Source organism: Ovis aries, chromosome 25, assembly GCF_016772045.2.
Source record: "Ovis aries strain OAR_USU_Benz2616 breed Rambouillet chromosome 25, ARS-UI_Ramb_v3.0, whole genome shotgun sequence".
Classification (NCBI taxonomy): domain Eukaryota; kingdom Metazoa; phylum Chordata; class Mammalia; order Artiodactyla; family Bovidae; genus Ovis; species Ovis aries.
In genome coordinates this window covers 5835772-5859239 of record NC_056078.1, presented here as the reverse complement: position 1 = coordinate 5859239, position 23468 = coordinate 5835772, and the positions used below count along the sequence as shown (strand labels likewise).

At 43.2% G+C, this 23468-nt stretch overlaps 1 protein-coding gene across 1 annotated transcript in view; it reads right to left on the bottom strand.

Moving 5' to 3' along the window:
• Window positions 1–13408, bottom strand: part of KCNK1 (potassium two pore domain channel subfamily K member 1) — a 70612-nt gene extending 57204 nt beyond the window's left edge. Inside the window, exon 1 of the mRNA XM_015104331.4 lies at window positions 12996–13408. Within this exon, the coding sequence (XP_014959817.2) occupies window positions 12996–13350 (355 nt within the window). The 5' untranslated portion in view covers window positions 13351–13408. The remainder of the gene's footprint in view (window positions 1–12995) is intronic.
• Between the last annotated feature and the right edge of the window lie 10060 nt (window positions 13409–23468).

The following is a 23468-nucleotide window of genomic DNA, read 5'->3' as shown; positions in this document are numbered from 1 at the left end:
GATGCATCAATCTACTGTACTTTATTTTTGTTGGACTGTTTTGACTTTGCTTATGGGTGTATATGCGTATATTCCCTTATTTTAATTACTATTTGCCTGATTTTGTAACTGCCATTTGTCTGAGGTTCATCTTTAGTTTCTCATTTTGGGGTATTTGTTTTAATTTCACTTAATGCCATAATAAACCACTTGTGGAATCTTCGATCCTGACCAGAGATCAAGTCCTGAGCCTTTGGACTGGGAGCACTGACTCCAAGATCCTAGACTGCCAGAGAACTAACCCTAGGGAGTATCAAATAGTGAGAACTCAGACAAAGGAAACCACGTGAATACAAGACCTGGCATCACCCGACCACCAGTAGCACCCAGGCAGGATGCCTCATCTAAACAACAAACAAAACAAAAATACAGACCCAACCATCAGCAGACAGGATTACCACCTCACTCAGCCTTGCCCATCAGAGGAAAAGCAAACAAACAAACTCAGCACAAATCTCACCCTATAGGAAGCTTCCATAAACCACTGGACCAACTTTAGGAGGGCAAAAACCAAAAGAAAGTAAGAATTCAACCTAGACGCCTGGGAAAAGGAGACCTCAAACACAATAAGTTAAAAAAAATATATATATATATAATGAAAAGGCAGAGAAATATTACACAAATGAAGGAACAAACTAGAAACACAGAAGTCCAAATAAATGAAGAGGAAATAGGGAAACTACCTAAAAAAGAATTCAGAATCATGGTACTAAAGATGATCGAAAACAAAATGGAGAATATACAAGAATCAATTAACAAAGACCAAGAAGAATTAAAGAATAAACATACAGGGACAAACAACACAATTACTGAAATTAAAAATACTCTGGAAGGAATTAATAGCAGAATATCTGAAGCAGAAAAACAAATCAGTGAGCTGGAAATAAAATGGTGGAAATAACTTCTGAAGAGCAGAATAAAGTAAAAAGAATGAAAAGAACTGAGGACAGTCTCAGAGACCTCTGGGACAGTATCAAATGCACCAACCTTCGAATTACGTATGAGAAAATTCTGGGGTATGAGAAAAGGGTATGAGAAAAAAAAAAAGGTATTAGATTATAGTTGAAAATTTCCCCAATCAAGTCCAAGAGGTGCAAAAGCTCCCATACAGGGTAAGAGCAAGGAGAAACACACCAAGGTACATACTAATCAAACTAACAAAGACTAAATACAAAGAAAGAATACTAAAGGCAGAAGGGAAAAGCAACAAGTAACATATAAGGGAAACTCCATACGTGTAACAGCTGATCTTTCAGCAGAAACACTGCAGGCCAGAAGGGAATGGCAGGATATATTTAAACCACTGAAAGGGAATAATCTACAACTAAGATTACTGTACCCATCAAAGATCTCATTCAAAATTGATGGAGAAATCAAAAGCTTGCCAGACAAGCAAACGTTAAGAGAACTCAGTACCACCAAACCAGCTTTACAACAAATGTTAAAGGGGCTTATATACCCAAGAAATACAAGAGAAGGAAAAAGATCTACAAAATCAACCCCAAACAATTAAGAAAATGGCAACAGGAACATATATATCAATAATTACCTTAAATGTAAATGAATTAGATGCTCCAACCAAAAGACACAGACTGGTTGAATGGATACAAACAAAAAAGATCCATATATACGCTGTCTACAAGAAACCCACTTTAGACCTAAAGATACATATAGGCTGAAAGTGAGAGGATGGAAAAATATATTCCATGCAAATGGGAAGCAAAAGAAAGTTGGAGTAGCAATCCTCATATCAGACAAAATAGACCTTAAAAAAGATTATCAGAGATAAGGAAGGACACTACATAATGGTCAAGGGATCAATCCAAGAGGAAGGCATAGCAATTGTAAATATCTATGCACCCAACACAGAAGCACCTCAATACATAAGACAAACACTAAGAGATATAAAGGGAGAAACTGAAAGTAACACAAAAATAGTAGGTGACATTAACACCCCACTCACACTAACGGACAGATCATCAAAACAGAAAATGAATAAGGAAACACAAGTCTTAAATGATACATTAGATGATATGGATCTCATTGATATCTTCAGGACATTCCCCCCAAATGCAGAATACACCTTCTCAAATGCACATGGAGCTTTCTCAAAGACCACATCCTAGGTCACAAATCAAACCTCAGTAAATTTAAGAAAGTTGAAATCATATCAAGCGTCTTCTCCAACCACAACGCTTTGAGACTAGATATCAATTACAAGAAAAAACTGTAAGAAACACAAACTCATGGAGATTAAACAATACGTTTCTAAATAACCAACAGGTTACTGAAGAAATCAAAAGGGAAATAAAAAAATTTCTAGAAACAAATGACAAAGAAAACACGATAACTCAAAACCTATGGGATGCAGCAAAAGCAGTTCTAGGAAGTTTACAGCAATACAATCTTACCTCAAGAAACAAGAAAAACATTGAACAGACAACCTAACTTTACACCTAAAACGACTGGAAGAAGAACAGAAAGCCCCAAAATTAGTAGAAGGAAAGAAATCATGAAGATCCGAGCACAAATAAAAGGAAAAGAAATGAAAGAAACAATAGTAAAGATGAATAAAACTAAGAGCTGGTTCTTTAGGAAGATAAACAAAATTGGCAAACCTTTAACCAGAGTCATCAGGAACAAAAGAAAGAAGAATCAAATCAACAAAATTAGAAATGAAAAAGGCGAGGTTACAACAGACAATGCAGAAATACAAAGAATTATAAGAGACTGTTATGAACAACTATATGGCGATAAAACGGATAACCTGGAAGAAACGGACAGATTCTTAGAAAAATTCAATCTTCCAAGAATGAATCAGGAAGAAACAGAAATTATGAAAAACCTAATTACAAGCACTGAAATTGAAGCTGTGATTTAAAAAAATCTCCCAAAGAGCAAAAGCCCAGGATCAGATGGCTTCACAGGAGAATTATATCAAAGATTCAGAGAAGAGCGAATGCCTATCCTTCTAAAACTCTTTCAAAAAATTACAGAGGAAGGAACATTTCCAAACTCATTCTACGAGGCCACCATCCCTGATACCAAAACCAAAGACAACACAAGCAAAGAAAATTGCAGGCCAATATCAATGTTGAACATAGATGCAAAAATCCTGAATAAAATTTGAGCAAACAGAATTCAGCAACACTTCAAAAAGCTCATACATCATGATCAAGTTGGGTTTATTCCAGGGATGCAAGGATTATTCAACATATGCAAATCAATCAATGTGATACACCATATTAACAAACTGAAAGATAAAAACCATATGATCATCTCAACAGATGCAGAAAAAGCCTTTGACAAAATTCAGCACCCATTTATGATTAAAACTCTTAAAAAAAATGGGCATAGAAGGAATCTACCTCAACATAATAAAAGCCATAGATGATAAGCCTACAGCAATTATTCTCAATGGTGAAAAACTGAACACATTCCCCCTAAGATCAGGAAGAAGACAAAGGTTTCCACTTTAATTATTATTTTATTACTATTATTCAACATAGTTCTGGAAGTCCTAGCTACAACAATCAGAGAAGAAAAAGAAATAAAAGGAATCCAGATTGGACAAGAAGAAGTAAAGCTCTCACTATTTGCAGATGACATGACACTGTACATAGAAAACCCTAAAGATAGTATCAGAAAATTACTAGAGCTAATCAGTGAATTTTAAAAAGTTATAGGATGCAAAATCAATACACAGAAATCACTTTCATTTCTATATACTAAGAAAGAAATACCAGAAAGATTAAGAAAATTAAAGACTCAATCCCATTCACCACTGCAACAAAAAGAATTAAATACATAGGAATAAACTTACCTCCGGAGACAAGAGAACTGTACACAGAAAATTATAAGACACTAATGAAAAAAATCTAAGACAACATAAACAGATGGAGACATATTCCACGTCCCTGGGTAGAAAGAATCAATATGGTGAAAATGACTATACTACCAAACACAATCTATAAATTCAATGTGACCCCTATCAAATTACCAATAACATTTTTCACAGAACTAGAACAAAAAATTTCACAATTCATATGGAAACACAGAAGACCCAGAATAGCCAAAGCAGTCTTGAGAAAAAAGAATGGAGCTGGAGGAATCATCCTTCCTGACTTCAGATGATACTACAAAGCTACAGTCATCAAGACAGTATGGTACTGGCACAAAAACAGAAACATAGACCAATGAAACAAGATAGAAAGCCCAGAAATAAACCCATGCACCTATGGGTACCTTATTTTTGACGAAGGAGGCAAGAGCAGCCTCTTGAGCAAAGACAGCCTCTTCAATAAATGGTGCTGGAAAAACTGAACAGCTATATGTAAAAGAATGAAATTAGAACACTTTCTAATACCATACACAAAGATAAACTCAAAATGGATTAAAGACCTAAATGTAAGACCAGAAACTATAAAACTCTCAGAGGAATACACAGGCAGAACACTTGCTGACACAAATCAAAGCAAGATCCTCTACGATCCACCTCCTAGAGTAATGTAAATAAAAACAAAAGTAAACAAGTGGGACCTGATTAAACTTAAAAGCTTTTGCATAACAAAGGGAACTATACGCAAGGCGAAACAACAACCCTCAGAATGGGAGAAAATAATAGCAAATGAAACAACTGACAAAGGATTAATTTCCAAAATATACAAGCAGTTTATACAACTCAATGACAGAAAAACAAACAACCCAATCACAAAGTGGGAAAAAGACCTAAACAGACACTTCTCCAAAGAAGACACACAGATGGCTAACAAACACATGAAAAGATGCTCAACATTGCTCATTATTAGAGAAATGCAAATCAAAACCACAATGTGATATCACCTCACCCTGGTCAGCATGGCCCTCATCAAAAAGTCTACAAACAGTAAATGCTGGACAGGGTGTGGAGAAAAGGGAAAGCTCTTGCACTGTTGGTGGGAATGAAAATTGATACAGCCACTATGGAAGACATTATAGAGATTCCTTAAAAAACTAGGGATAAAACCACCGTATGACCCAGCAATCCTACTCCTAGGCATATACCCTGAGGAAACCAAAACTGAAAAAGACACATGTATCCCACTATTCATTGCAGCACTATTTCCAACAGCTAGAACATGGAAGCAACCTAGATGTCCATCAACAGATGAATGGGTAAAAAAGTTGTGGTACATATAAGAAACACATTTGAGTCAGTTCTAGTGAGGTGGATGAACATAGAACCTATTATACAGAGTGAAGTGAGTCAGAAAGAGAAAGAGAAATATCATATTCTAACGCATATACAGAATCTAGAAAAATGGTCCTGAAGAATTTACTTACAGGGCAGCAGTGGAGAAACGGACAAAGAGAATAGACTTGTGGACTTGGGGAGAGGGGAGGAGAGGGTGAGATGCATGGAAAAAGTAACCTGGAAATTTACATTACCATATGGAAAATAGATAGCCAATGGGAATTTGTTGTATGGCTCAGGAAACTCAAACAGGGGCTCTGTATCAAGCTAGAGGAGTAGGATTGGGATGCAAGTTCAAAAGGGAGTGGGTGTATGTATACCTATCGCTGATTCATGTTGAGGCTTGACAGAAAACAACAAAATTCTGTAGAGCAATTATCCTTCAATAAAAAAATAAGTTTAAAAAAATTATCTTTGTACTCCTGTATCTGTACTGTTCAGTCACTAAGTCATGTCCAACACACTGCAATCCCATAGACTGTAGCACTGCAGGCTTCCCTGTCCTTCACTATCTCCCAGAGTTTGCTCAAACTCATGTCCATTGAGCTGGTGATGTGATCCAACCATCTCATCCTCTGTTGTCCCCTTCTCCTCCTGCCCTTGACCTTTCCCAGCATCAGGGTCTTTTCCAATGAGTCAGCTCTTCACAACAGGCGGCCAAAGTATTGGAGCTTCAGCTTTAGTCCTCCCAGCGAATATTCAAGGGTGATTTCCTCATGGGAGGGGTGTTATTTCTGTTTATGGAACTAAACAATAATTACCTGAGTAATTCTATATTAGTTTGCTCCGGCCTCCACAACAAAGTACCACAGACTGGGTGATTTTAACCAAGAAATCTATTTGCTCCCAGTTCTGTCCCTAGTGGCTCAAACGGTAAAGCGTCTATCTGCAATGCAGGAGACCTGGGTTCAATCCCTGGGTTGGGAAGATCCGCTGGAGAAGGAAATGGCAGCCCACTCCAGTATTCTTGCCTGGAAAATCCCATGGACCGCGGAGCCTCGTAGGCTACCGTCTATCGGGTCCTCGCTAAGAGTAGGACACGACTGAGCGACTTCACTTTCACTTTTTCTGAGGGCCGGAAGTGCAAAATCAAAGGATCTACAAAGTTGGTTTCTTCTGAGGCCTCTTCCCTCAGCTTATAGACAGCCATCTTCTCACTGGCTCCTCATTTTAACTTCATTACCTCTTTAAAGGCCCTACCTCTAAACATACATGTTGAACTATGGCGGTGATGACTTCGACTTCCAAATCTGGGGAAATCAGATGCATCTAGAAACAACCTCCTATGCCCAGATACTAGGTGCAACTCAAGTTCTTAATTCAGACATGTCTGGATTCAACGGGCCTCCCTGGTGGCTCAGATGATAAAGAATCTGCCTGCAATGTGAGCATTATTCTTGCCTAGAGAATTCCATGGACAGAGGAGCTTGGTGGGCTACAGTCCATGGGGTCCAAAGAGTGGGACACTAGATTCAAATCAAGGCCAATCACTTCTAGCTCTGTGATCTAGTTAGAAAAGTCACTCAAGCAAAACTTCTGCCTCAGCCTCTGTAAAGTGAGGATAGTGACTACACCTCATCACTTCCTGGCAATACACAGAAGGTAATACGTGGAAACACTGCCTGGCACATAGGATCCTTTTATTTTCCTGGTTTTTAAGGTATATGCCTTTTCATGACCTTTCACTTAGGTTTGCCTAGAGCTGTGCCTTTCCTTTCTTTAGCTGTTATAGGCTTGAAAACCAGATCATTTAATTTGTTAGAATTAGTATAAAGGCTCAGAAGCAAGGCCAAAGCCTTTCCTGCAAAGAAAGAATGGAAACTTCTGCGTGTGGGATGTCGGATCTCTCTCCTGACCAGTTTACTTGCTTGTTTCTGGTGGAATTCCCTTCATTGTTGTCGTTTCTTCTCTAGACACAATATATGGATTCATCACTGCAAGGAGATCCAACCAGTCCATTCTGAAGGAGATCAGCCCTGGGTATTCTTTGGAGGGAATGATGCTGAAGCTGAAACTCCAGTACTTTGGCCACCTCATGCGAAGAGTTGACTCACTGGAAAAGACTCTGATGCTGGGAGGGATTGGGGGCAGGAGGAGAAGGGGACGACAGAGGATGAGATGGCTGGATGGCATCACCGACTCGATGGAGGTGAGTCTGAGTGAACTCTGGGATTTGATGATGGACAAGGAGGCCTGGCGTGCTGCGATTCATGGGGTTGCAAAGAGTCAGACACTACTGAGCAACTGAACCGAACTGAACTGAACACATTTTAAATAAAGTAATCCCAATGTGAAGTGTAACTTTGTTACCATTTTAAAAAAGTGTCACAAATTTGACCCAAACTAGTGACATCCTATAATAATCATGTGTTCTAGAAGCAGCTGTGGGTGGCAGTACCTAATTTAAATGTTGCAAACCACTTTAAAAAACCACAAAGAAACCTGAAGAGCTAAACTGTCTTCTAGAAAGTTTTCTAAAAATTAGTCAGGCACTTAGAACTCCTCTGACTGAACGGTTTCTTCCAAGCATTATCTTAAGCAGATGTTAGCAAACTTTCGGCAATGGCACCTCACTCCAGCACTCTTGCCTGAGAAATCCCATGGACGGAGGAGCCTAGTGGACTGCAGTCCATGGGGTCGCTAAGAGTCAGACACGACTGAGCGCCTTCACTTTCACTTTTCACTTTCATGCGTTGGAGAAGGAAATGGCAACCCACTCCAGTGTTCTTGCCTGGAGAATCCCAGGGACAGGGGAGCCTGGTGGGCTGCCGTCTATGGGGTCGCACAGAGTCAGACATGACTGAAGCGACTTAGTGGCAGCAGCAAACTTTCTACAAAAGTTTGGACAGTAAATATTTCAGGTCCCGCAGCCCTCTGGTTTCTGTCACAACTACTCATGGTAGAAAACAACTGTAATTCAGAAGAAAACAGGTGTGTGTCTGTGCATCAATAAAATTTGTTTATGGATGCTGAGATGTGTTTTTCATAGAACTTTAACAGATCAGGAAGTACTTTTTTCCTTTTGACTTTTTAGAAAGCTATTTGAAAATGTAAAAACCATTCTTCAGTTCAGTCGCTCAGTCTTGTCCGACTCTTTGCGACCCCATGAATCGCAGCACGCCAGGCCTTCCTGTCCATCACCAACTCCCGGAGCTCACTCAGGCTCACCTCCATTGGGTCGGTGATGCCATCCAGCCATCTCATTCTCTGTTGTCCCCTTCTCCGCCTGCCCCTAATCCCTCCCAGCATCAAAGACCCCAGCATCATGGGGTCGCAAAGAGTCGGACACGACTGAGTGACTGAACTGAACTGAACTGATTCTACTCTAAAAGCTCAATTAAGTATTTGCTGTTAGTGATAATACATTTCTCCTTCTGAAAATAATCTGAAGACTAAGGATCTGTCAGGTATCTCCTATTACCTTTTCCCTCTTTCTCTTTGTGAAAAATACCAATGCTACCAACCTGGCTAAAACAAAGGCCACTGTAAAACAAGGTAAATTATGTTCCTTTTCTGAGTTCTTTAAATACAAGTTTCAAAACATCTCTTCATAAACACTGATAAGACATCATGCTCCCAATGGCAGAAAGGGGGACTCAGCAATCGTGTGAGCCCCATGCTCACAAAGCAGCAAAGGTCATAAACTGCATTTCCATCATCCACCATCATGATAGACCCCTGTTTAGGGGAATAAATAAAGAAACAAATCTGGGACTTCCCTGATGGTCCAGTGGGTAAGAAGTTGCCTTGCAATGCAGGAGACTGGGGTTCGATCCCTGGTCAAAGAACTAAGATTCCACATGAGGAGCAACTAAACCCAAATACCGCACTACTGAGTCCACGTGCCACAACTAGAGAGTCCATGGGAAGCAGGGAAAGATCCTGCATGATGAAAAGAAGATCCCACGTGCTGCTAAGACCCTATTATCCAAATAAATAAACAAATAAACAAATAAAATTTTTAGAAAAAGAAGCAAATCATAGTAACTGACATGACAAACTCTTAAGAATGAATGAGATCAATCATCATTTTATCTGGCTACTAAAGACAACTTTAATAAAGTGACTTCTCACTCTCCAAGCATCACCTCAAGGTGTGTGCACCTTAACACATGCATGCACACAGTCATGTTAAACTCTTTGCGATCCCATGGACTGTAGCCTGCCAGGCTGCTCTGTCCATGGAATTTCCCAGGCAAGAATACTGCCATTTCCTATTCCTGGAGTTCTTCCTGACCCAAGAATGGAACCTCTGTCTGTTGCATCTCCTGCACTGGCAGGCAGATTCTTTAACGCTGTACCACCTGGGAAGTTCTAAGTGGGAAATAGCTGAGTCTAAAATAACCTGTGAGAAACGGAATTTTTCCTCCTGTAACAGTAAACGAGGACATCATCAGCCACTGCCGCCGCCGTGGAGCGTGAGCTGATGAGGAAACTCAGGACGGGAGTACAGGGTACTGGCCTGAGACAGATGAGGCACATATCGAAGCAATGATTTCCGTGAGCCCAGACTCTTCCATCTTCCCATACCTAGACAAGCACTAAATTCTTTAACCTGAGATATCATCTGGGTTTCCTTTAATTCTCAGCATTAATCTTTTGATGTTCAAGGCCCTTGGTTGCAAAACTTCTACATAACCTGGCTCCCCCTCTCGCCTCCTCAGAGCAGTTCTCTCACGGTCGCTTGAGATGCTGTCTCCTAGGCTTGAAGTCTTAAAAATTCCCACCAAGTGAAACATAAGTCTCAACTTTTAGATTCTGAATATTTCTTAAGCCCACATCTCCTTCCCTTTGAAAAAGTGAAACTGTACTTTCTTCCATCTTCATGATTTCTACGTGGACGTTGCTATATCTTTTTTTTTTTTTTAAATCAAAAAGTAAAGAGATGTGACATGATTTTCTGGAAATTATTCAGAGTCTTTGGCAGAGGAGAGAATGAAAAGAATATGACTGAATTATCAATTCAAGGCTTCTTATAAACAGACCACGAAGACTCTACCCACTTATTTCCATAAATGGAAGCTTGTGCTTTCTGGGATGAGAAGGTTCTGCCATAAAATGTTCATGTTCCATATTATGACGATGACTAGGTTCTGCCATAAAATGTTCATGCTCCATATTATGACGATGACTACCAAGAACCACATTTTTGTAACAGGAATTGTTATCATTCTGGCCAGGCCAAGAGCTGACCACACTGATTGACTGGGCAATGATAATCTCTGTGAGTTGCCATCCACTATGGGGGAAGAGTTAAAAAAAAAATTACAGCATGTCTAGGGGATGGACAAGTCATTAAGAATCTGCCTTCCAACACAGGGGATGCAGGTTCAATCCCTGGTTAGGGAACTAAGATCCCACACGGCATGAGGCAACTAAGCCCAAGTGCCTTAAAAAAGACCTAGCACAGCAAAAATAAAAAATAAATTTTTAAAATTAAAATTAAAAAAAAATCTACTTGAAGAAAAGCATAAACCACAATTCCAGTTGATTTGAGTTGCCTGGTACTTTTCTGGAAAACACTTTGCTGGTAAGGAAGTATAATGTATTGACCAAAAATCACCTGATCCTCTGCTACAAAACCAATAAACACATGGAACATCAAACATGGAAGAGGATGAGTCAATACAAAACCAGGGGATGGGTCAATACAAAACCAAGAGAAGAGTATCCTTGATTCAGAATACAGTTCTACATTTTAATAGAATTCTATCTGAATCAATAATTTCTATTTTATCAGTAACAAGAATTCATTGCTTTGCTAATTTTACAAACCAAGAGGCAATCCTTTTTCATCTAGTTTATCCTTAAGTGCTCCTTGCACTGATTTCCTAAATGAACTCTTGTTTTGCCTGAATACACACTTTCTTAGGAACCACAATGCAATTTGAATACCAATATAATAAGACATCTTTCCCCATCTTTTTTTTTTTTTAACAAGAACTGTGGATTTTTGTAATTGCAAAAAGGGACAGCAGGGAATCTCGGGAATAATAGTCTGTTCAAGATGTAAACTAATATATTTGACATTTAACTACGTGCCCGTGATGTTGAAATTGTATATGGGCTGTCAGTGATGGAAGTGTGTTGCCCAGGAGCAGCAAACCTGTCCTTTTCCTCATAACACTGTCCTTACTCTGTTACTTAGAAAGTACTAAAAGTTACCATCATTCTCCACAATATTTACCCAACATTGTGACCCAGTTGTGGATCTTCTGCAGCTCTGTGAAACCACTTGCTTTTGCAGGGAAAAAAACGATTCCCAATTTAGCACATACTCCAAGGAAAGGCACCCTGAGTTCTGGGGAACAGAGCCAGGAAAGACAGAGAAAGCAGAACTGGTCGTGGAGGGGAGGGAGGGAAAAAAAAGCTCAAGAGGAGTGTTGGAAAAGTTAAAAAGTAAAATAACAGGTCTGCCTTAAGGCTACTTTTAAAAGTGTCTCAATGCAAACTAGAATTCTACTTCTTTTTATTGCAGGGCAAATTCAAGTCAGTTTAGTAATTCACCCCACACTGGCGAATCACTGTTTCACAGGATACCTGGATGGCTTACCATTATTCATTACCAAATAATTACCAGAACAATCAACTGGGTTTAGCCCAAGGGGATTATAAAGAAATAAACCGCGAGAGGCAGAGAGGGGGTGGGGAGAAGGAAGAGTCCGAGAAACAGAAAGCTGATTCACCTGTAAAGGTGGGGGTGGGGTGCCACACGCCCCTGGCAGGGAAATCACAAGGCTTAGGTTCCAGGACGTCGCTGGCAACTAGGAAGCCGGTGACCTTGTGGAAGCCGAGACGGACTGTTCAGAGAACTGATCTGCGCTGGATGCTCGAGGCCACTTTCCGGGGTCCAAATTCCAATGGATAACAACTCCCCTCAGGTGTCTGTGCACCAGTTAGCCATGGCTGGGACAGCTCAGCCTTCGCCACCCAAAGTGGCACAGTTACGACGCCCTGAGGCGCAGGGACGGCCTTCGCCCGCCCCCAGGACACCCGCCTTTAGCGAATGTGCTGCCAGGTGAGCCGTGCGAGCCAAGTGGTGCTTGGAAGCTGAAGGGTGGCCTCGGACACGAAAAGTTGCGAAAACCAAAAACTGCTGAATCAGGGTGCCCCCATTTTGCCTGCTCACGGGGGATCGGATGCTCCTTTCCCTCACCCCTCCTCCCGCTCCGAAAAGCAATCGGATCCGCCTTTGCGCTCAAAGGTCACCTGCGAAGAGCAGAATGATGTCACTCGGCTTACCCCGAAAGGGCCCCCACATAGAAAAGAGCCGAAACACCACCGTATCATGAAAAGACAGGCTCCCTCCGGAAAGTGACCCTTCAGCGCGTTAAAGGTTCGGCAGCCCTCCCCCGCCGAGACGCGAGCGGGAGGAAGGTGAGCGCCCTCGGAGCACCCGAGAGTTTCCATCAGCCCGGGCCTCACCGCGCGGCCGCCAGGACTGCACGACTCCAAGAGGGCAGTTCGAGGTAGAGTGTCGCGAACCAAAGAAGGCAGCCCAGGGAGGGGGACCCCTGCTGCTGCCCAGGCCTAAGGTTTAGGGACCACGATCCAAGAGCTCCGGGAGGCCACCCCCAAGCTCTAAGGCCACCTCGCCGGCTTCCTGCGCCGCGGAGCCGGTCCCCCGCGAGCAGCGCCGGAGGGGCACAGGGACAGAGGGCGGAAGGGGGCGGGCGGATCGAAAGGCCGATCGGGGGTCGGGGGCGCGGGGCGGGCCTCCTACCTGTGGTGGAGAGCACGGTGCTGGCGAAGAAGAGCGCGGAGGTGAAGTCCCAGTTCCAGTTCCCCGAGGCGTTGCTGAGCACCGACACGCCGTAGTTGCTGGCCTCCAGCACCCGGCCCAGGAACTGCTCGAGCTGCGGCTCCGACAGGCACTCGTGCTCCTCCAAGAAGCGCCGCTTCAGCTTGCGCAGCTCCTGGCGCAGCAGGTCCTCATAGGGCAGCTCTACCGACGAGAAGACCACGGCGCCGAAGACCAGGTACAGCAGGTAGCCGAGCACCAGGAAGCCGAAGCACCAGGCCGAGCGGTGCCGCTCCACCAGGCGCACGCACGAGCTGCCGGCCAGGGACTGCAGCATCTTCCCCGCCGCCCGGCCGCAAGGCCCGCGCCGCACACCGGCCCGCCGCTCGCCGGATGCCCGCCGCCCCCTCGGGCCCGCCTCGCTGCCCGCGCGCGCGCTCCGCCCGCAGCGCCTGCTGCCTGCGATTGGCTTGCCGCTCCGGAGAGCTTTTGCTCCCTTCTTTTCCTGTTTCCTTTCTAACAGAAAGGGCCCAGATGATGTGGCGCTGACGTGGTGACTGGCTCAGGTAACCAGAGAGTCGCCCCAAACCGCCGGGCAAACTTGGAGGCTGAGCCGGGGGCTGCGCGCGCTGCCTGGCAGCGTCCGCCCTGGGCTCCGCCCCCCGGGCCTCTGGGAGCCCCGCCCTTTCTCGCCCCGCCCCCGGGCTCCTCCAGCTGCCCGCCGGGGTTCACCCACCCGGGCACCAGAGTGCACCCGGCGGGGTGGGAGCAACGAAGGGAGGGAGTGTGCGTGGGGTACATTCATAGGCTATGCGCTGAAGGCCATTGTGTGTGTGTGTGTGTGTGTGTGTGTGTGGGTGGGTGGGTGTGTGTGTGGGTGCGTGTACACCTCTGGGCTGTGCGCTGTGGACCCAAGCCCCTTGTCCCCAGCTACACAGTTTCCCACCTATTCTTAATCAAAGGCACAGTTTCTACAAAGCAAGTGCTGGGATACTTTCCATCTTCTTTTACTGGCCTAAGGATTGAGCAATCTGATGACGGTGAAAATACCGGAATCCTGGAATCTCAAGGTTGGCAGGCACCTTGAACCTGAAGAGTAAGTCAGACTTTTGGACGTCACACTTCTGAATCCTAATTCTTTAAAACATGAAGAGTGAAGAAAAGTCCCAGTATGCCAACTCCCAGAAGCAACCGAGCTTTCCCAAGTGGCATTTCTTTTCACGGGAACGCCCTTACTGTGGGTGAGAGTCAAAGTCCGCGTATCGTTTTGACAAACGCCCTTTGAAGATAGGTTTCAGGAGCTTTGAAAGAGTTTCTGTGCTCTGACTGCATGATGTGTCCTAAGAAAAAAATAACCTGGCAGGCAAAGATTTATAGACAAGGCTATATATAGATATATAAACAATGTGTATCTATATTATGTATGAAATAATGAAGAGTCGGGAACAATTGAACTATTCCAAAATAGAGGAATGGTTAAATACATTATGGTGTCTCTAAAAAAGAATGAAGTAATGCTATGTGCAGCGACATGGATGCAACCAGAGATTATCATACTAAATGACGTGTCAGAGAAAGACAAATACCATGTGATATCACGTACATGTGGAATCTAAAATATGACACAAATGAGCTTATCTAGAAAGAGAAACAGACTCACAGAGAACAGACTTGTGGTTGCCAAGGAGGAGAGGGTGTGAGGGAGGGTTAGACTCTGAGTTTGGGATTAGCAGATGCAAACTGTTATATATAGGACGGACAAATAAGGTCCTACTGTGTGGCACAGGGAACTCCATTCAATATCCTGTGCTTAAACCATAGTGGAAAAGAATATGAAAAAGAGTATATATACGTATAACTGAATCACTTTACTATATACCAGGAACTAACACAACGTTGTAAGTCAGCTATACTTCAATAAAATAAAGTAAATAAATTATGGTATCTCTACAGCGTGAAGATTATTGAAACGTAAACAATCTCATATAGAGAGTGTATACAGTCTTACGTATAGAATATCAAATATGTAAAATAGTTATATTTTATATTATGAAACAGAACTGTCTGTATAATAGATAAATCAAACCATCCCCTAATAGTTGTCTTTGTATGACAGTGGAGTATATAGGTGACATTTATTTCTTTGACATTTTTTTATTTTTTAAATTTTCTAGAATGAACCTTTTTTTTTTTTTTAAGCTATGTGCTACGTGACTTTTGGGATCTTAGTTCCTTGACCAGGGATTGAACTTGCACCCTTAACAATGAAAGGGCAGAGTCCTAACCACTGGACCACCAGGGAATTCCTGACAGTGGACCTATTTTTATAATTCAAAGAAACATTAAAAATAAACAAAATTATTTAGAATTCCTATCTGCCTATTTTAAGAAATTTTAAAAAATTTAAAAATGAAAAACATTTTGTGTTCACTTAGAAATTTTCATGGAAATCTTTAACATCCTCATCAGTTTTTTTTAATTGTTATTATTGTTGTTTATTTTGCTTCCAATAAATGAGCTTTACCTCCTACTTTACTCAGAGGATTGAAAAGATCTCTCCCCTTTACTTCTTTGTACTTCAAAATGTCTTAATCAGTGATCCACTTCTTTTCTTTCCTCTTGTTTAAAAACTAAGTCATGCCTGACTCTCTGTGGCCCCATGGAGTGTAGCCCTCCAGGCTCCTCTGTCCTCTTACCACTGAGGAAAACAGCTCCTGCTTATTTTCAAGGTGACGTCTTTAACCCACCACTCTGAGCTCCTCAGTCTCTAGGAACCGTGATCTCCCCGGTCAGTCCCCTGCTCTTTTAGAACCTGATTCCCTCCTGGTCTACTAGCTCCTTTCTCTGCAAAATATCACCTCCAGCCTACGCTATCTTACAACATGCTCTCCAACTTGCTTTGCAATGCTTGCTCTTCCTGCCCCATTCTTCTTGATCACTGCCAGTGTGACATATCAGGGGACCTCCTTGCTCCTGAGGTCACCTTCTCCTGCAGCACACTCATTGTCCTTCTGTGTATCATGATGGCTTTTCTCCCAGTGTCATTATTTTCTTGGTTTTTGTTTCTTTGTCTTGTTTGGCCTCAATGTCTCTGCTCATGTATTTCAGACAGTCCCTGCCCCAACCTGTAACGTACTGCATGTACCTGTCCTTCAGTGCCCAGCTTAAATGCCATACCTCATCCTCAACACTGCCAGTGCCCTGAGGGGATGTGATTTCTTCCTCCTCATAAAGAAGGCTGAGCACCAGAGAATTCATGCTTTTGAATTGTGGTGTTGGAGAAGACTTTTGAGAGTCCCTTGGACGGCAAGGAAAATCAAACCAGTCAATCCTAAAGGAAATCAATTCTGAATATTTATTGGAAGGCCTGATGCTAAAGCTGAAGCTCCAATACTTTGGCCACCTTATGTGAAGAGCTGACTCATTAGAAAAGCCCCTGATGCTGGGAAAGACTGAAGGCAGGTGGAGAAGGGGACAACAGAGAATGAGATGGTTGCATGGCATCACTGACTCAATGAATGTGAGTTTGAGCAAGTTCCAGGAGATGGTGATGGACAGCGAAGCCTGGTGTGCCTCAGTCCATGGGGTCACAAAGAGTTGGACACAACTGAGTGAACAACAACCCAATCCACAGAATCCTTTTTTTGTTGTCAAATATTTATTTGGCCACACCAGCTCTTAGTTGCTGTGCATGGGATCTTCAGTCCTATTTTCAACATGCAGGATCTTTAGTTGCAGCTTGCAAACTCCTAGTTGCGGCATGTGGGATCTAGTTCCCTGACCAAGGATCGAACCCAGGCCCCCTGCATTGGGAGTTTCTGGGCAGCTGGACCACCAGGGAAGTCCCTAGGACCCTTTGAACGCCGCATTTTGTGGCATACATGGGGTTAACAACTGCATAACACAAGTGTGGTTTGATCACCGCACACTCCAATATACATACGCATGTATGCCTGCTTTGACACATGGTTGCAAATTCTTGGACCCTTTTCTCATCAAAGGGTAGGGTTTTGTGTTTCCTACTCTTGAAATTGTGTGGGCTTGTAACTCAGTCAACAAAGATGACGCTCGGTGATTTCAAGGTTGGCACATAAAAGCCCCCAGCTTTGGGCATCATTCACTGGAACACTCCTCTCTCAGAGCCTGAAGCCACCACTTAAGGTCTCTTGTTTCCTTGAGGTTAGTCAAGGTAAACTGCCAAGCTGGAGAAGCCACATGGAGGTGTTCCAGGAGACAGTTCGAGCTAAACCAGCTTTTCCACCATCCTCACTGAGGCGTGGGACACGAGTGCAGCCAGGCTCAGCCCTCCAGATCTGGTCATCTGCCTGAACACCACCCAGGGAGTCAGTGCCCCCCCGCAACAGAAAAATCCCCCAGCTGAACTTGGTTTCAATCATGAGCTGTAATGAAGTGGGTGTTGTTTTCAGCCATGATGTTTTGGGGGAGCTTTTCAGGTAATGATAGAAAAGCCTGGACAGCATGCATCTGGACTATACCAAACTTTAAAACTTGTCTTGAGATGTTTTCTTCCAATGTGTTGGCTGTTCTTTTCACATATTTCACTAATCTGGCTGAGACTCTTGCCCAGTTTCGTATAACAACCAGACCAGGGATACCAAATATTGATACTTTAAAATCATCTCTTTGGGGACTTCCCTGGCCTTCCAGTGGTGGGGACTTCTCCTTCCAGTGCATGGGGTGTGGGTTCAATCCCTGGTCGAGGAGCTAAGATCCGACATCCCTGTGGCCAAAAAGCAAAGCATGAAACAGAAGCGATGTTGTAACAAATGCAATAAAGACTTTAAAAATGATCTATATCAAAAAGAAATCTTCAGCAACAAAAAATTTTTAAAGCTACCTGTTTTATTCCATTGTATATATGTACATCTTCTTTATCCTTTTCTCCATCGATGAACATTTAGATTGCTTCCATGTCTTCACTGCAGTGAACACTGGGGTGCAGGTATCTTTTCGGATTATGTTTTTTTCTGGAGTTTAGGGGTTAACAGATACACACTATTACATATATAAAATAGATAAAGAGCAAGGATTTACTGCACAGAGAACTCTACTTAACATTATGTAATAACATATGTGGGAAAAGAATCTGAAAAAGAATTGCTCAATTGCTAAGTAATATCAGACTCTTTGCAACCTCATGGACTGCAGCACACCAGGCTTCCCTGTCCTTCACTATCTCCTGAAGTTTGCTCAAACTCATGTTCATTAAATCAGTGATGCTATCCAACCATTTCATTCTCTGTTGCCCCCTTCTCCTGCCCTCAGTCTTTCCCAGTATCAAGGTCTTTTCCAATGAGTTGGCTCTTTGCATCAGGTGGCCAAAGTATCGGAGCTTCAGTTTCAGCATCAGTCCTTCCAATGAACATTCAGGGTTGATTTCCTTTAGGATTGACTAGTTTGATCTCCTTGCAGCCCAAGAGACTCTCAAGAGTCTTCTCTACTGCTAAGTCACTTCAGTCGTATCCGACTCTGTGTGACCCCATAGACGGCAGCCCACCAGGCTCCCCCGTCCCTGGGATTCTCCAGGCAAGAACACGGGAGTGGGTTGCCATTTCCTTCTCCAATGCATGCAAGTGAAAAGTGAAAGTGAAGTTGCTCAGCTGTGTCTGACTCTTAGTGACCCCATGGACTGCAGCCTACCAGCCTCCTCCGTCCATAGGATTTTGCAGGCAAGAGTACTGGAGTGGGTTGCCATTGCCTTCTCCCCATTGTAAATCCACTATATTCTAAAATAACATAAGTGTTAAATTAAAAAACCAAAAAAATAAAATTACCTGTTGCCTTCACACTACATATAGAAATGAAATTGCCATACATGTGACATCTGTTGGGTGGAACCTGGAGCTGGGGGTAGGGGAGGGGATGAGCTAGTTAATGATCTTAGTGATGTTAGGATTTTTCCTTCTGTTAAACCTCTACTCCACATGATTTCTAGGTACCACACTGCTGAGAAGCCTTTTCCCTTCTGGCCTCCTGGGACCATCCAAGCTGGAGCTACCCCCACCCAGCCTGCCAGAGGCCCTCCCAAGTATTTCTCAGGAAAAAAGAGGGAGGTGGGGGGAATGTGGACGAAACATCAGAGAAGAGTGCAGATTCCCAAGAAGGAAGCAAAGTAGAAAGGGAAGTGGGCAGGGGGCCAGGGTGAAGTGGGTGGGAAATGAGAGAGGCAGTATGTCACAATATCGAGGTTGCTTTCTACGTCAGTGTTCTCATTAATTGACATAATTTTGAAACAGGTGACCAAGCTTTGTGAGAGACAAACTTGACTTAGCACTTGGCACAGAGCTTGCAAGTCAATCTTACAAGGAGCAAATGATGCAAAAGATCATTGTACTGTAGGATAATTAGGTATAAGTGGCAAATAGTTCATGTAAATGGCTTTAATTATCTCAGCAGGTTGAGATGATGTGAACCATTTGTAGAGACAGGAGTTCTATAGGAAAGTCTTTCACCAGGGGATCAAAAAGTGAAATTCACAAACACAGGGTTGGGAAAAACCAATAAATCAGCAGCAAAAAGCACAAAATGTTAATATTTGCAATTCCACCTTTGGGTTTATACTCAAAAGAGTTAAAAGCAGGAACTCAAAGAGGTACACCCATGTTCCTAGCATTGTCAACAATAGCCAAGGGATGAAAGCAACTCCAGAATTCATCAATGAATGAACAGATAAGCAAAATGTAGTATGTACAGGCAACAGAATATTTTTCAGCCTTAAAAAGGGATGAAATTCTTTATATTATACACACAGTATAATACAAAAGAACTTTGAAGTTCTTTCACTTCAGTGAAAGTGAATAACTTTCACTTATTAAGTGAAATAAATCAATCACACAAGGGCAAATAACATATGATCCCACTTACGTGAGGTACCTAGGCTAGTTAAATTCATAGAGACAGAAAGCAGGATGAATCTCATAGTTGTCAGGGCCTGGAGGGAGGTGGGGTGGGGGAGGGAAATGGAGAGTTCTTGTTTGATGTGTTCAGAGTTTCAGTTTTGCAAGATGAAAAAGTTCTGGAGATGGCTGGTGGTGACGGTTGCACAGCAATATGAATGTACTTAATGCCACTGAACTCTGCACTCAAACATGGCTAAGACAGGGACTATCCTGGCTGTCCAGTGGTTAAGACTCCGCACTTCCAAATGCAGGGGGTGCAGGTGTGATCCCTGATGGGGAACTAGGATCTTGCATGCCTTCTGGTGCAGCCAAAAAAAAAAAAAAATTGGCTAAGATGGTCAATTTTGTGTTATGTGCATTTTATCACAGTTAAAAAAAAAAATCCCCATTTGAGTTGACAGCCGGGTACAGGCCTTAAGAATGAGTTGAAGCTTCCCCATCCTCCAACCAGCTCCAGGCTGTATTGCTGATGTGGGCCCTTGAAGAAGTAGACATCCTTCACTTCTGGAGGGTGTTGGACAGTCCAGGTGGGACACAGGACAAGGACCTCAGTGACCTGGCACATAGACAGGTGAGACTGCCTGACTAGTGACAGGTCTGGAAACTCAGCTTGGAGAAATGGCAGGAATATTCCAGGCATTTGCCCAGAGGAAAGACAGTTGAAGATGATCTGATAGCTGCCTGCAGAGAAAAAACAGTATGTGAATTCATTTTGTAAATCTTCACAGGGCAGAGCTAGGATTAACAGGTGGAAGATTTAGGGCATAAGATTTAAAAATCATTGCAAGAGTTCAGTTCAGTTCAGTTGCTCAGTTGTGTCCGACTCTTTGCGACCCCATGAACCACAGCACACCAGGCCTCCCTGTCCATCACCAACTCCCGGAGTTCACCCAAATCCATGTCCATCAAGTCGGTGATGCCATCCAGTCATCTCATCCTCTGTCGTCCCCTTCTCCTCCTGCCCCCAATCCCTCCCAGCATCAGAGTCTTTTCCAATGAGTCAACTCTTCACATGAGGTGGCCAGAGTATTGGAGTTTCAGCTTTAGCATCAGTCCTTCCAATGAACACCCAGGACTGATCTCCTTTAGAATGGACTGGTTGGATCTCCTTGCAGTCCAAGGGACTCTCAAGAGTCTTCTCCAACACCACAGTTCAAACGCATGAATTCTTTGGCACTCAGCTTTCTTCGCAGTCCAACTCTCACATCCATGCATGACCACTGGAAAAACCATAGCCTTGACTAGATGGACCTTTGTTGGCAAAGTAATATCTCTGCTTTTGAATATGCTATCTAGGTTGGTCATAACTTTCCTTCTAAGGAGTAAGCGTCTTTTAATTTCATGGCTGCAATCAGCATCTGCAGTGATTTTGGAGTCCCCCAAAATAAAGTCTGACACTGTTTCCACTGTTTCCCCATCTATTTCCAATGAAGTGATGGGACCAGATGCCATGATCTTAGTTTTCTGAATGTTGAGTGCCAGGAGCCAGCACGGGAGATCCCACCCATGACAAGGTCATGCGGAGAGACCTGACGGGGCAAGGTGAGTTAGGTCTCAAGGAGTCCTCTGCCTGAGCATCTACCCTGAAACCAAAATCTGTCTGTTTACTGTCTGCTATACTATACTCTTCTGACATTACAGGGGGCTATCCCCGACCACCTTTCTCTGGAAAAAGTTAACAGAGCTCCAACTGGTCTCCTGCATATGAAAGGAGTGTCTCAGCTCAAATCCCTCTGATGGCTCTCTAACTTGCCTGACAGTTGGAGACTTTTACAACTTGTGATTGCTTACAGCCCCCCAACCAAGAGAGGCACGAAGCTTAAAGCATCTTAAAGATATAGAGCCTTTTAGAGCTAAGAATTAGTTTGGTGAAGGGTTTCATTGTTGAGTTAATGTGTGCTGTCAGGCCTCCATATTCTTTACCTTTCAGGCACCTGAAGAATATTAATCAATGTAATTGGGATATAGAAAAAGGAATATAGTAGTTTTGATGTTAGCAACACTAGACTTTTGAGTTAGTGAACTTTCTCTTTGTTATAAATCACTGTACTCCTCTTTCTTTGTTATAAATTGTTGTGTCCTTGCTATGTAAGAATGTAACTTTATTTAGTGCTTTCTGAGAGTGGCACCAGATTTTGGAAAAGAACAACACTATTAAGGCAAATAAGTTTTCTGGTTGACAGACCCTTATCAGAAAAGGGCCGTAAAATGCTAATAGGCTTTCTGGCCGTAAGATGATGTAAATCACCTAAGACTTGTGTATACAGCTAGGTATGCAGAGAGAAAGCCTGGTCTCGAAAAGAGTCAAGGCTGCTGACACTGCATAATTTTGTATTATCCATTGATCTCCATGTACAACCAAAAGTATAAAAAGCTTTCCTGAACAATAAAGAATGGGCCAGTTTCTGGGAAGACTGGTTTCCCCCATGTTGACTCTCTCTCTCTCTTTCTCCCTCTCCCTCCCTCTCCTTTACAGGCTGATCCCTTGGAGTGAGGAGGCTCTCCGAGTCTACTTACTTGCCCGCTTGCCAGGGCTTCTAAGACTCACGTGAGAGGGAGCCAAGGCAGGGTACCCTCTGCTATTCAAGCGGGCACCTGTGGCCTAACGTAGATAGTGCAAACCTCTTGTCTTGAGGTTTTATTAGCTTTCCGCATAAACCAAGTTATTCAGCATCTTTTCTACACTAATTTTCCTACTATACTACTCTTTCCTAATCTCTCTTTATATTTCTAAATAAGTAACTTTTTCCCTGCTGTCTCCGTCCACCCTTCAAATTCCCTGGATCCACTGGGGCTGGACCCTGGCAGTTGAGCGTTAAGCCAACTTTTTCACTCTCCTCTTTCACTTTCATCAAGAGGCTTTTTAGTTCCTCTTCACTTTCTGCCATAACGGTAAGTCATCTGCAAGAGAGAACATTCTAATCATATAACGAGACTATCAACGGGATGAGACACTTCTAGAAACGTCCCTGCCATGACTGTTCAAGCAGAAAGCAAACAGTTACAGATTCGAAAGGAAAAATGGGGGGCCTTGGGTCATTTAAGGCACTTTCCAAGTTTGAGATTTATGGTTGCAGCATTTATAAGGTCAAGGGTATGGGGAGAAAGTGGTGAAGCAAATGAAGCACAAAGATGCCCTGAGGAGCAGCTTGAAAAATGCTGGATTCCTAACCAGGGATGCCCACAGTACTCCAACCCTGGAGCACCTAACTCCAAGTGGGGCCATGCCCAGGTGTCAGGGAGCTTCTCTGTCATCTTTGGCAAAGGGTATTGCCATTCCCTGCACCCTCCCCCGTTGTGGTGGAGACGTCCATCCTGAGAAGAGAGCAGATAGGGCTCAGCCTCTAGACATGCTCAGCATCTGCTGGAAGGGTAGCAAGTGACAGATGACTCCCATTAGGGTCCTTCTGGCCACACAAGCCTGTGAGAGTCTGTCCACCCATGGTGAGGGGATGCTCCTAATTTTCCTGCCCTCCCCTCAGTCTTCTAACAGTGCCTCCAAATCTCTGCTGCTGCTGCTAAGTCACTTCAGTCG